At 37.5% G+C, this 15,359-nt stretch overlaps 1 protein-coding gene across 1 annotated transcript in view; it reads right to left on the reverse strand.

Moving 5' to 3' along the window:
• CUBN (cubilin) overlaps positions 1–15,359 on the reverse strand; it is a 304,926-nt gene that overhangs the window by 246,674 nt on the left and 42,893 nt on the right. The window contains exons 16-18 of the mRNA XM_054503528.2: positions 13,933–14,095; positions 12,588–12,778; positions 127–271 (exon numbers count right to left, since the gene is read on the reverse strand). Coding sequence (XP_054359503.2) covers positions 127–271; positions 12,588–12,778; positions 13,933–14,095 — 499 coding nt within the window. The remainder of the gene's footprint in view (positions 1–126; positions 272–12,587; positions 12,779–13,932; positions 14,096–15,359) is intronic.

Raw genomic sequence — 15,359 nt, forward strand, 5'->3', positions numbered from 1 at the left:
ATAACATTTCTATGAGAATATTTTCCACTTAACACTTGAGGACATAAAATGACTAAATTATTTCGAAGAATTAAAATATTACAATCAGGCAAATTAGACATTTAAAAATTATATATGTTTCCTTACCGACTTGATAAACAGCTCTGAAACTAGCTTTTTCAACAGAAGCATCTATTTTAAACCTGATCCAGACACTATTAGTAACGGATTTAATGTGAGAGATGGTTCCATTGCCACAGACTTTTCCAAGTAAGGTTTCACCATCTCGAACCTAAAGAGAAAAATAAAACAGAGATGTAATTCTAATAAAGAAAGTTACATCGGCAATGGTGGCATTACTTGGAGATGAAAAAATGGCCAATTCAAAATGAATGATAATCTAATTTGAGTTACATATTTCTATTATTTTCAAAAGTAGTAGGTCGTTTTTAAGCACAATGCAATAACATGAAATGCTGATAAAGTCTTAAGCCAATAAAGTCCCAAAGCATAAGAATTTAAACAATGTTCTCCTAATAATTTTCACAATGTCAAAGAGGAAATAAATTCACAATTTAGACTACCTGGAAAACAATAAAAAATGAGAATATTACCTATGAAAAAACACACGTGTTAGCCAAATCTGCAATCAAAGAAAGTTATGGACTAAACTATTTTTGCCATTGAAAGAAAAAAGGAAAAAAAGAAAAGTTGATGAAAGAGAGAGAAAGTAAAAGAATGTAAGGAGTCAACTTAAAAACTTAGAAAAAAGGCCAGGGACGGTGGCACACACCTATTATCTCAGCACTTTGGGAGGCCAAGGCGGGAGGAATTGGAGACAGCCTGGGCAACATAGTGAGACCCAGCTCTATGTACAATTTTTTTAAGTTACAAAAAAATCCTTAAAATGAGGAAGAATACAGTAAAAAGAAGAGCAAAACTTAATAAATGAAATACAAAAGAATGTGGTATTCATAAATATATTCAAGAACTGTTTTTCTGAGGAAGGTTATGGTTGGGGATATAAAAGACAAATCTCTGGCAAGTCTAATAAGAAAATAAATATATAAGCACAAATATACAAAATTAAAAATGACAAAGACATAGATACTAAGATTTTTTAAATATGAAATCTATGTACAACTCTATGAATGTTTTTAATGGGCTATTTTCAGAAAAAGTATAACATTAAAATTATCTGAAGGAGAAGAAAAATAAGATTTGGACAGACATAAGTTATAAATAAAATTGAAAACATTATCAAATAATTATTCCCATCCCACCCTCAACCCCCAAAAAGAAAAATCTCCTATAAGATGCTCTATTTAGTACATTCTTTAAAACTTCTAAGGAAGAGATAATTCCCACGTATAATTTATTCTAAGCCATCCTCAAACATAGAATAATTTCCAACTAATTTTTGTCAGAACGCTGTTACCAAATCCCAACATAGATTATAGAAATAAAAACTATAGACTGATGTCACCTATTAATATAGATACACAAATCCTAAACACAGTTCTAGAAAAGTAAATTCACAGTCCATTGCCAGCTTGTATACCAGATCAAATACGGGAATAATAATAGTGCAAGAAAGGTTAGAAATTATAAACTATAAATTAACTTCCTCAGTAGATCGGATAAGATAAGCCATGTGATAACTCCATAAATTCAAAAACCATTGTTAGCATTCCTGTTTTATTAGAAGAAAAAAGAAATTTCCTTCGTATAATAGACTACTGATTTTAAATCAATAACCAGCTCTTTTTTTTTTTTTTTTTTTGAGACAGAGTTTCACTCTTGTCGCCCAGGCTGGAGTGCAATAGCGTGATCTCAGTTCACCGCAACCTCCGCCTCCTGGGTTCAAGCGATTCTCCTGCCTCAGCCTCCCAAGTAGCTGGGATTACAGGCATATGCCACCATGCCCAGCTAATTTTGTATTTTTAGTAGAGACGGGGTTTCTTTATGTTGGTCAGGCTGGTCTCAAACTCCCAATCTCAGGTGATCCACCCGCCTCGGCCTCCCAAAGTGCTGGGATTACAGGCGTGAGCCACCGTGCCTGGCCAAATAGCCAGCTCTTATAGTATAGTGGCCATGAACACAGTCTGTGGACTTGGGTTCAAAACCTACCTCTGTCACTTACAAACCACCTCACTTAATAGCCTTGAGCAAGTTTCTCTATCTAAGCTCATGGGGCTGTTGAAGCAAACAGATGAAACAATAGTGTGAATTCCTTAGCCAAATGTTTGGTAACAGAAAATGTTGACTAAGGATAGCTGTTGTTATTCTGGACATTTTCAGAGGTGAAACACTGGAGGCTTGCTACTATGAGCAGGAATTATTCAATGGATATATATACCCCCGCTGTTCAGTACAATTATTCTGAAGGATATAGCCATCCAACTATTAATTCATTCACTTCATTAACATTATCAAGGCATGAATAAATGCCAGGAACTGTGCAGGTGACAATACCATGAAACAGTCACTGCTCACAAGGAACTTACAATAGGCAGGAACATTTTTGAAAAGCATGATGACTGTGGTTTTTGGGGAAGCACAGGATGCTTCATTGTTACCTAACCAATGGTTCTCAGCAGGGACCACAATTTAGCATTTGGGAAATGTTTGAGAGTATGTTTTTGGTTTTGTGTTAATTATTATCACAGCAATCATGCGGCATTCTGGCATTTAGTAAGTAGCAAGGGACCAAAGACACAAGGCAGCATGAAATATGAGAGTCACACACAACAAGAATTCTCCTGAACCTGTGTGACATTCACATAAGTGAAAGTTCTGTTATTGCATGTAAAATCTCGCTCTATTTTACATATTAAGCACAAAGTATTTTTGTGCAATTTTAATGCATACTGAATTTTCCAGGATTACAAGTAAAGTGTAAATTGAAGATTCTTTCTCCTGGAAATCTGTCAAGAGTTGGTCACTACTTCTGAAAAATTAGTCACCAACCCACATAACTATGTCATCCTGCATTTGTACTGTCATACTCATAGCAATTTGGGGTCCAGACAATCAACTACTTTATTTTGTCTTCAAGTACAGCTTGCCTAGCTTTTCAGATACTGAAATAAATGTGATTTTATTCTGTTACTTTGTTTTTTCTTAATGTTATTCTTACAACTTTACATATTTTTAAATATAATGTGTCTAGTGGGGTTATATCAGTGAATTTCATTTCTGAATAATCAAGGAATTATATTAAAAAGTCTCAAAATGTAGAGAACCACTGGGTTAACCAAAGACTCTGAACTCACCCAGGGTATTATGGAAAACTCAGTGGAAATAACATTTAAGCGGAGACTTGAAAGCTGAGTAGGAGTTATCTAGGCCAAGGCATACATGTAGTAAAGAGAAGATTTTTCTTTGTTTTCTTTTTTTTTTTTTTGAGATGAAGTCTCACTCTGTCACCTAGGCTGGAGTGCGGTGGCATGATCTCGGATCACTGCAACCTCCGCCCCCCAGATTCAAGCAATTCTCCTGCCTCAGCCTCCCAAGTAGATGAGACTGCAAGGGCACGCCACCACACCAAGCTAATTTTTGTATTTTTAGTAGAGATGGGGTTTCACTATGTTGGCCAGGCTGGTCTTGAACTCTTGACCTCAGGTGATCCGCCTGCCTTGGCCTCCTAAAGTGGTGGGATTACAGATGTGAACCACCGTGCCTAGCCAGTAAAGGAAAGATTTTAAAAGGATGATATTCGAAGTTGGTAGGGATGTGGCGACACAATTACTCTCATCCGTAACTGGTGGAAGTATAAAGTTCTGGAAAATAAACTGACGATATGTATTAAGGGTATTTCACTTCTAACACTGTATCACAAGGATATTCAAGATGCAGGAAAAGACACATACAGATCCACATCCAAGTCTGCTCTATAATAACAATAATTGAAACCATTCTAAAGGCCTAATAATAGTGAGGTGATTAAATAAATCATGATTCAGCCATATGATAGAGTCTCACACAGACACGAAAAAATCACATGCCTCTCCACTGACTCAGGCTCATACTAGTTCCTTTCTCTGAGCTCTTACAACATCTGTAACACAAATTTCACATATTGTAGTAAAGTTATGCTAAATTTATCTCTAACCAAACAGTAAGTCTCCGAGGGAAGGGAAAAATTTCTGTTTGCCCTTCAGCATTTAATAAGAAAAACTTTGCAAATAGGTATTTGACAAATTCTTGTTGATTCATTAATTTTAAGGTACAGTATGATGGTTCGGTTTTTGTTAGAGATAGAGACATACTGCAGTTCTTGAAAACTAGATAGCATGAAACACAGAGTAAGCTATCTTCCTGCTCGCTAATCCTCCAGGGTTCTATTTGCTTCTTCGAAGACTGTAGTCTCTCTTTTCTATTTTGCCCATTAGAAGATGACAAGAAGGAAAAAAAAACAGCCAAATAGCATCGCTGCAAGCTAAAGTGGGCCATTCCCCTGGGCCCCAACTAATGAAATTCAAGGATTTTAACAAAGAGAAAGGCAGCTGTAGTCCAAATGTTTTAAGAGGAACTTATAGGGCTCAAGGGCCCTGAACCTAGAAGGTGCAATTGATTTTGGCTCTGTTTCTCTCTCTCTCTGTGGAAATGAAACCTTATTAATTCTGAAAGCCTGTATTCTCCCTGGATCCTAGACATGGCAATACTTTAACTACGACTCCTTTGAAAGAGACACTAGAATAAAATTCATGAGATGTTCTAAAGTGACCCTAACTACCTCTGTAGCATGTATTGCATTCAATAATCTAGGACTTGATAAATTTGCAACCCCACCAAAAAAAAAAAAAAAAAAAAAAAAAAAAAAAAAAAAAAAAAAAACCTCTTTCCTTTATGCTCATGAACTGGGATGGATGGCATTATTTTACATAGTTATTCACTTCCCTTCCTGTAAAAGGATTGACTGTCTATGCTTTTTGCCATGTGACTTGCAATACCGCCATAGGGAGAATTAATACATATTCTTCCCATTGACTATGGGCTTAGCCATAGGACTTGCTTTGTCCAACAGAGTGTGAGCAAAAGTGATACACCAATTTCCAAGTAGAAGCTTTGGAAGTCACTGCGTAATTCAACCATCTTTTACTTTTCCCCTAGCAAGCTCTAGAGCCTGGGTCTCAGGACGGTGAAGTCACAGGAAACTGACATAGGAAACAGAACTGCAATGGATCCAAAACTAACGTGCTATTGCGAGCAAAGAATAAACACACGTTGTTGAAAGCCACAGATGCTTTTGGTTTGTTATTGTTTTTGATTTTTCTGGTTGTTGTTACTAATTGTTTGTTATTGCAGCATAACCTAGAGAAAGATGACCAATATCTGAGTCTGGTTTGTGCAGAAAAACTGAATTTTTCTAAGTCAGGTGAAGCCATGCCGTGATCACTTGCAGAGGAGTCACAGTGAATTCATTCGTTTTAGTGAAACGCATTTGCAAGGAAACAACAAGGACCAGTTCAAAATTCTAGTGTTTCATGGACCAGGTTCAGATTTCTTGTGGGTTGCCTTACTCGTCCAGGAAACACTGAAGGTTTCAGGTTCCAGGATGTTCAGCATATGGTGTATTCCAAATGGCTTCCAATTTTTACATTCATCAGATTAAACTAGTTCCAGAAGAGAAACTACTCATAAAAAAACGAGTTTTTGTAAAGGAATGATTTTCTTTAGAAAGAACTAAAATTTACTGGGCTGAGAAACACCATTTACATGAAATTTTAAATGTGGGCTCTTGAGCCCACTGAGTCGTGAGCTTTAACATCTGGAATGAGTCAAGTCCCAAAGCCATGTCTTAATATGCACGCTCATTTGTCTTCCTCCACTATGAATCCAGGTTTGGTTTTATACTATAGTTTCTAAAATAAGAAGCATTAAATTTTAATTCAAAGCCAATCAAATATGCTGGCACTTACACTTAGTCCATCTGAGAGCTGAAAACAGAACCAAACCATATGGTAGTGTTTAACATGTGGCTTTCTGTGAAGTGAGCTTCAGGTTGACATATATCTTAGCTAAGTAAGGACTGGATCTTAGAGAGGAGCCTTGGGCTAATCTGGGTGAGCAGGAGAGGAATGAGGCACTGCCCCAATGAGAGAATAAGGGGTGAGGAGGATAAGAGATGAGGGAAGCCATTTAGGATCTCAAAATCATTTACTTTGGTTATTATCCTTTGTTCTTTATTAGTATGTTTCATGATTTTTAGAGTTGATATTTTAAACCTTTTCATGCCTTGTGAAACAGTGTCCCTTCTAACATCTCTATTAATAAATATATCCTTTATCTGATCTTTTAAGAACTGATATTCTAAAATAAAGAACACGTGAATAAGTTTTACCTAGAAGTGTCTTCCTTCATGATTGCAAACTCCAGTAGGTCACCTTCTCCTGCCCTCTCTTCTCCCCTTCATCATCATCATCATCGTCATTATCATCATGATGTTAACTTTAGTGAGCATTCATTGTGTGACAGGCACTGTACAAGGAACATTCTAATTGTTTATCCTTGCATATAGAATATAACTCAGGCTCTTTATCTCAGCCTACAAGACCCTTCAGGGTCTAGCTCCTGCCTAACTCATATTTCTCTCTTCCATCCCTGTGTGATTCCAGCAACCCTGGTCTATTTTCAATTATTTTAGTTTATTTTTTCTGATTTCAGTCTCTAGGGCTGGGTTAGCACCACTACCTGGAGTCCTCCTTCTCTCAGTTCTTTGCATTGCTGACTCCCCATCTGCAGATCCTACATACAGGGTCTATAGATGAGAACGAGTTAGCCATACAAAGACACTTGAGAAGCAAACTCAGACTACTCCACTGAAGTCAGTAGCCCTGTTCTTTTCTCTTACGGTACTGTTTCTTTCCTGCCCATACTTATCCCCTCTTGAAATTATGTAGTGTGTGCTTACTTATTTAATATCTATTTTACATACCCATTCCCTAGCATGGTGACTGGAACCTAAGTGGTTTGATAAATATTTAGAGAATAAATAGATAAATGAATGAATGGTCTCTTTCAGTCCCTTTTGGGAAAGTACTATTGCTATCCCTATTACACATGAGGAAGCTATGGCTTACAGGTATCTTGCCTTTAGTAACACAGGGAGCTGAAGGGTTTTATCATGTTTCCATGCAATATTGTTTCCATTTTATATCAGAAAAGTACTAGCCATACCCTCTATTTGACTTAGGAATTTGTAATGTTCTTGATAATGGTCCATCCATATCCTCGTATTGCTGCTCACTGCTCTACATCACGCATGTTCAATGGGTTTGCAACTTCTACATGAGCATGCAACTCCTTCAAACACAGCAAAAATGTATTCTCTAAAAGCTCTCACAACTCCAAATTAGGTGTTCTATCATCTCTCAGTCTTTTTCCTGCCTCCTACTACACCGACCTACAGAATTATTTCACTAGAGGAATGGCCTATCTTCTTCCTTTACTAAAAAGCATCAGGATGGCCCAGCAGTTGTGGAAAAACTGTGCTGACAACAAGATAGCTCAGAGTCTAACCAAATGTTCCTAGTCTCTGTCAAAACCCTAAATCCAATATGCTCAAGAATGTGAACTCTTTTTTTTTTTTTAAGATGGAGTCTCACTCTGTCACCCAAGCTGGAGTACAGTGGCGTGATCTCAGCTCACTGCAACCTCTACCTCTTGGATTCCAGTGAGTCTCCTGCCTCATCCTCCCAAGTAGCTGGGATTACAGGTGCCCACCATCACACCTGGCTACTTTTTTGTATTTTTAGTAGAGATGGGGTTTCACACCATGTTGGCCAGGCTAGTCTCAAACTCCTGACCTCAGGTGATCCACCCGCCTCAGCCTCCCAAAGTTCTGGAGTTGCAGGCATGAGCCACCATGCCCAGCCAAGAATGAAAACTCTTGAGGATCTCCCCCTTTTCCCTTTACCCTACCCTCTCTAGAAAGATATTTTTCTGACCTACAATTAATTTCAATATGTACTTACCTGAAAAACACAATACTATTCAGCCTATGTGGTGTGTTTGCTTGCTCCAGGACTTATTCTTTTTCTGACATTTAGGTGTGTATTCTGTGAATTGCAGCCATGAGACTCTGAGCAGCAGGTCCACTTGAAGGAAGCAAGTGCCTCATGCATTCCACAAGTCCTGGCTCTCCCCCACCCAGTCCCAAGCTCATAGCGAAATCATCTCAATGCCCAAGAAGTCACAAAAGGAGGTCCTTTGTGGATTTGCATTCATCTAAAGACATGCGGGAGATGCGGGAGGGCTGCTTAGGCCGAAGCAGGAGTGTAGCGGGGAGGGAGAGGTAGAGGGAAGGATGGAGGGGAAGGTGGTGAAAGAAAAGGTTCAGATGGAGGACAGACCTTCCTGCCTCAGCTTCTGCTCTCCCACTTTCCCAATTATTTTGGTTCTCTTCTTTTAAATCTTAAAGATTTTACCAGGGAGTTGAGTTTCATCACATCTCACAGGTTTTGATACACAGCATTTCCTCTTTGTCATTTTCTATATAGTCTTTCATTTTTTATTTCTTTCTCAATCCAATGATTATTTTGGAGAGAGTTCACATACTTCCACACACTTGGGCATTTTAAAATGTTTATAAATAATCTTGGGTTATGTTATATTGTGAAGAGATGTACAATTTCTGCTTTGTTAATTTACTGGGATTGTCATAGAGGTCTAAAATATGATGAATTTGGGGTTCAATGCCACTTGTAGAACAGGTATATTCCCTAGATTTCAGAAATAAAATTCAATGTAAATTACTCCTTCCTGTCTTATTGATTATATTTTCCAACTTTTCTGTTTGTGTTTGCTTTCCACATCTAAGAAAGAACAACTTCTCGAAAGCCCTTCTCTTTCTCCAGAAGGCACATCACTCTCCCTGCCTCTCTTGTAGAGCTCCCTTTCTGGTTCCTCAGTGTCTTCAGGGAGAGGAGGCAGATACTTTGGGATTGGTCAAGGAGATTTGATGGGTAAACAATTCTACTCATTTCCCTTCGTATCCTACCTCAAGCCTTCACCTTAACATCCTATAGCCTTCTGAATTTATTATTCAGCCTACAACTTCCCTTCTCTGGGATTTAAAATTAAACTTTCATTATTACCTATGTGTCCTTCACTCAGAGTTCTGATGGCTTACATCACTTATGAAATATTAATGAGAGGTGCTGCTTTTTATTCTGGAAAGATGCTTCCATCACCTTCATTTGAACTATTCTATACAATTTAAAAGCTCTCTTCGACAAAAACAGAGGAACTAACAATTGATCTGTTCTTGTATTCATTCATTTGTAGCCATGTCACATCTTCCATAGGTAATGTATATCTTTAAAAGTAGAAACTTCACTTAAGAGAGATATATAAATCTAAGGATTAATATGTTAATGTGTGTTTCTTGTGTTAAAAAAAAAAGAAAGATATGCTACACTGGGTCAATACCATTCTTATCTTTTGCAGTTAAAATCTATTCTTTAATGAATGCTTATGGAACTCTCTTACTGAGCAAAAGTAAGTCTTTCAAAAGCACAGTATCTATGAAAGATACACACTCAGCAATGGTACCTTAATCTTCATTTGAAGGATATGTTTGCCTGGCAACCAAGGCACCTAAAACAACACAAAGAGAAGATCTAGGATTCTTAAAAGTACACCTATTCACACTCATAGTAAATGTCCTTAGGATCATTCTCCCACATCTCTGTAGAATTTCTTTTCTGTTCTCCACTCTTTCTAAAATTTTGGGTGGACTGCTTTTACTCATCAATGGAGTCAGTAAAGGACAAAGTCAACCCCCCTCTAAACCACCAAAGTATTCGAAATACCAACATTCTTTTTTTAATTCTTTTTCATAAATATTTCACTTTTTAGAGATAGCTTTAAAAAATGAAGACATCATTTTAGGGAACAATATATTGAGTCACAATAATGTCATTAGAATTTGGTTCCAGTATCACTTTCTTCTATGACCACTATCTGAAGAGCAACAAGAGAAGTGAATATACTTTTTAGAAAATGGGTTCAGTTCACAAATTTTCCCAATGGATAGAGATGATTTAAAGACAAGAGCTTTAACCAAAGTCAATGTATGTCTATCTAGAATCTCATAGAGGTACATCTAAGTTCTACCTTGACAATAACTAGAGTTTGACCTTTGTGAGCCTCAATTTTCTCATTTGTAAAATTAAGGTCCTTGCTGATGTCAAAATTCTACAGGTTGACTGGTTTTATTCCTTTAGGTTGGTTGGTCAAAGATATAATAGAAAAATTTATCTAACTATTAATATTTAAATCACTGTATATGACCTGTCCTTCTGAATAATACAGTTTTTTTTTCAATAAACAATCCTTGAGGGAAATTTGGTCAAGACTTTGAGGATATGTGGTTACATCAGAATGTAGATACCTCGCTGGCCAACTGTGACAGTCACATCGGCTGTCTCTGAACTGATAAATTCAAGGCTAGAGTTAAAACTTTGTTCCAGAAAAACCTTGCACTTGCATTATTTTTTTAACACTTCAAGATTCTTTTTTCATTTATTTCCTTGATTTTACCCCCAAAGTTTAGAGAAATAGATAGGACATCTTACTGAAGTAGGAACTGAAAGATCCAGATAAAGAATTGTCCAAGGTTTTATGGTCATCTGACAAATGAACTAAAATAAGAAGTTAGGTGAACTAACTTTAATCCCCTTCTGGCTACAAAACATTCCACCATTCTACTTTATAAAATTAAGCCTTCCAAAGCCAGTTTTATGATTTTTTGTGCGAACTTTTCAGAACAATTCAGAGGAGTTCATGGCACTGCTCACTGAAATTCAGTTCTAGTGTTCTGCAAAGCCTGAGAGGATGAACCATTCAGAGGTACTGATAGTTCTTTAGAACCACAGAAGTGCCATGAAGGCTTTAATAGAAAGGGCCCCAAATTTCCCTGAAAATTATAATTACATTCTTGCATATCTGAGAAAATCATGATGCTCGGCTTCATGTTTTAGTCTCATGATCGGAGAGCCAGGTATGGAATTGGGTAATTCACAAGACCTTCCTCCCTATGGAAGATGAGACACTTCTTGTAGTCAAAGTCGCACAATTGCATTTCTGTTTTTACTGAAGATCAGTACAACTAGATCTCCCAAATTTGAATCCCAGTCCCATTACTTGCTAGACATGTAACTGTGGACAAGTAACTTCTCTGGGCTACAGTTCCCTAAGATTAAAACAGAAATAATAATGGTTGTTGAGAGGATTCAATGAAATAACTCATGAAAAGCACTTATCACACATGGCAGGCAGTAAGCCGACAAAAATCATTATCTATTTAATTTGTTATGCTATTTTAAAGTCTTATAATAGTGCCTGGAGTATAGGAAGCACTCTCTAATTGAAAGCTATTTTTGCTGTTCTCAAAAGCTAAAAAAAATGGTTAATAATTTAATTTTGATTTACATAAAAATATTTGAAATTCTTCCATAGTGTAAAACTTTAATATACTTTATAAGAGACTTTGGAAAACCTAAACTGAATAAATATACCCATTCTGAAATGATCTGAAATAAAAATTTCTGCATTAAAAAAAATGCAGGCCGGGTGCAGTAGCTCACGCCTGTAATCCCAGCACTTTGGGAGGCGGAGGCGGGAGGATCACCTGAGGTTGGGAGTTTGAGACCAGCCTGCCCAACATGGAGAAACCTCATCTCTACTAAAAATAAAAATTAGCCGGGCATGGTGGCACATGCCTGTAATCCCAGCTACTCAGGAGGCTGAGGCAGAATTGCTTGAACTCAGGAGGCAGATGTTGCGGTGAGTCGAGATCACGCCATTGTACTCTAGCCTGGGCAACAAGAGAGAAACTCCATCTCAAAAAAAGTAAATACATACATACCTACATACATACATACTGCTGTAGTGCTCTGGTCAATGCACTTCAACTAAGTCTAGCTAGATCTCATGCTAAAGTTCTGTTTCCTCTGTCTAAATGCAGAAAGAAGAGGACAGGAGGTCACATAGGTTTTTCCTGGATGAATAAATGGATTTAACTTGCACAAACAAACAAAATTGTAAATTCTTCTCTAGTTTATGTAAAATGATTATGCCCAAAAAACAATGTTTTATCTTGCTCAACACTTTAATCTGTGGCTTGACCAATAATTTAGCATAAGAAATACCAGGCCCAGCAAACAAAAACAGCCTGTCTCTGTTTCAAATATTCCCTGTATTACAATCATTACCCACACTTAAATCAAAATTAAAGATTTCTGGAGGAGAGCAAGCAGAATAAAGGAAGGAAAAACCCTAACCTCCAAAACAAGGGTCATTCAACACAAATTTATTACCACTGACTAGCTGGGTCATCTGGGCAAATCCCTTCACTTTCCTGGGTTGAGTTCTTTCCTGTATCAATTATTCTAGATAATAAATCTGTATCTTATTAGTACATCCTATCAGCCTTATTTGCCTGCACCTTAGTCATTAGAGCTTAGTTATTATTGTATTTCTAACAAACTCTCAGGTGTTCTGGCTGCTGGTGGCCCAACAATCTTTTGAAGACCACCACTCTGCAGAATATAAAAATGTTGATGAATGTCATCTAAGGGCGATTGAGTAGTAAAAGTTACCTCAATGTAATTCTGAGAACTGTCACTCTGGCATTGCAGCTCCACGTGGGTGAAGTTGATTTGTATTTGTTCTCCCTGGGGCTGCTTTATCATATAGATGCATTGCCTGGTGTAAGTGAAAGGCCCAGACAACTCAGGCAGGAAGAGTTCACCCTCTGGGTCCGTGTAGTTCCCACCACAATGCAGATCCGCTAAGAACAGGGAAGAGATGAACAGGTCACGCCAATGGCATTGCTCTGGCTTGCAGGCATTGGATCCAGTTTCTAAAAATTTACACACACACACACACATACACACACACACACACACACACAAGCACATACCCACTTTATTCACCCTCTATAGGCTTGTGCCTCTAATTTTAAGATTTTCAATTTGATGTGTTGTGGGACATCTCTGTAGTGGCTTAAAGAAATAGATGCAGAGATGTGTGATCTAGCTTCCAATCTGCCATTCTCTTCTATAAGTTGCTTTTTAAACACATTAATGCTCTGCTTCATTCCAATAAGATTTGAGATGGTTATTAAAAACATGTAACAAAATAAACTACATAACTGTATACATGAAGCAAATTAAAGAAAAAATGAATACAGAATAGCAAGATGTAGCCAGGGGGAGTTGATTTGCACAGAAAACAATTGAAAGGGAAACAGGAGTTTGGCACCAGATTCGGTGGAAACAAAAGGAAATGAAGAAAGGGGACAAGTAAAGATGTTCATTGTTACTCTTCCTGATATTGAAATTAAAAGATACTTTTTCTGAGAACACTTATTAAGGGCACAACAATAGATGTCATAAACAAAATCCTCCACTTCCCTAAAAAAATCCAAATCATATAGTATTTCCTGTGTTTTGTTGTTTGTTTGTTTTAAAGTATCAAAGCAAGTGAGGTCCTAACAGCTAATAGTATTTGGCTGGAAGTGAAGCTCTAGAGTCTAGGACACTGTGATGCTGGAAGCCAGCCCCAGCCCCTGTGCAGCTGGACTTGATCCAAGGATAAAATCCAGAGAGACTGCACTGCTCACATGCACAAACCTCTCTCACAACGAAACATCAAACACCACGAGGGACCTGGGGCTTGGAATTATTTAAGTTTGTGTATCTCATACATCTTTATCATGATGTGGATCCCATAATTTAGGGATCAAAGGTTATTGCAGTATTAATAATAAAGCATTGGGAAGATAAAGAAAAAATCTGAAGCTATGAGAGAAATATTTATAAAAAAATGTTCTTGGTCTAAGACAGTCAGTCATCCTCTGAATCACATTAAAATATAAAACAGATGTAAGCATAGCATTGGCCTTCAAATCCCTCTTAAGCTCCCAACTGGTAGGTTACTTACAAGGTGATGTTAAGTAGGTGATATGGAAGCCTTGATCACTAATCTGGGAGTCTGAATGGAAGTGAATTCTGGCAAAGGGGCCAGTAGTCTGGAGCGGTGGGACAGAGAAAGTGGTGCAGAACTTCCCAAGAAGGGGGTCCTGATACAAAGGACCATCTCGAATCTAAAACAAAAGGATGAATCATTAAGCTCAAAGTGGTCAGATTTTTAACAAACTAGGTCACTCTGGATATTAACTTCATAAAATCTGTCATTTAAAAGTGATCGCTCAAGGAAGCTTCTCTATCACATCCAAATCTAACTCACGGCTGAGGTTCAGCAAAGGGTGTCTTCTTCTCCCATCACCCCAATGCCTTCTCTCTGTCTGAATTTTTATTTTATTTTTTTGAGATGGAGTCTTGCTCTGTCACCAGGATGGAGTGCAGTGGCGCGATCTCAGCTGACTGCAACCTCCACCTCCCAGGTTCAAGCAATTCTCCTGCCTCAGCCTCCCAAGTAGCTGGGACTACAGGCGCCTGCCACCACGCCCAGCTAATTGTTGTATTTTTAGTAGAGACGGGGTTTCACCATGTTGGCCAGGATGGTCTCAATCTCTTGACCTCATGATCTGCCCGTCTCGGCCTCCCAAAGTGCTGGGATTACAGGTATGAGCCACCGCGCCTGGCCTGTGACTGAATTTCAACTCCAAAGCTGGACATATAGTTTGAATTTTTCTCATGATGTTACTAATCAAATATCTTTCCCCTTTGATTTTTTTCATTATAAATTCTTAGTGATCTAGAAGAAAATGAATATAAACAAAGAAAACAGAAGAAGGAACACCACTGATGCCAACTGATTCATAACTTGGTCCAGGTTTTCAGAAGGGTCAGAGGTAGAGAGGAAGTGCCGTCAGATAAGACACAACATAAAGACAGGTTAGTGAATTTAAAAATGCAACTTTGATAGTAAGTAAGTACTACAATGATAATGATGTGACCTTAGAAATCCTTTTTTAATTGTTGGTTTTTAATCTATTATGTAATCATGTCAATCTTTCTATAATTTTGTTGTAATTGCAAATTCTATACTATATAGACCACCGAGGAGTCAATGAACTAAAGAATATTTTAATATGGTCAATTTTGTCATTCAAATTACTTTTCTTACTGAGATCAAAGTTATATGGCAGCATTACTTTATTCTAATATTTGACTGGTTCTTTGAAATACTGTAGTTTAAAGAGAAATGAGAGACATTTCAATATTGTCAGAGTGGTTGACACTTTCTACCATATGGTCTCCAGAAATGAATGTGTAGGAATTTTTTAAAGCCTCTAATTTTAACTTGATGGAATTTATTGAAAATTAATTTCAAGATAACTCACTTTTCTGTCAACATTTAAATGACCATTTTGCAGAAATTTTCCAGAGAAAGACAGATCTTCC

Source organism: Pongo pygmaeus, chromosome 8 (assembly GCF_028885625.2).
Source record: "Pongo pygmaeus isolate AG05252 chromosome 8, NHGRI_mPonPyg2-v2.0_pri, whole genome shotgun sequence".
NCBI lineage: Eukaryota > Metazoa > Chordata > Mammalia > Primates > Hominidae > Pongo > Pongo pygmaeus.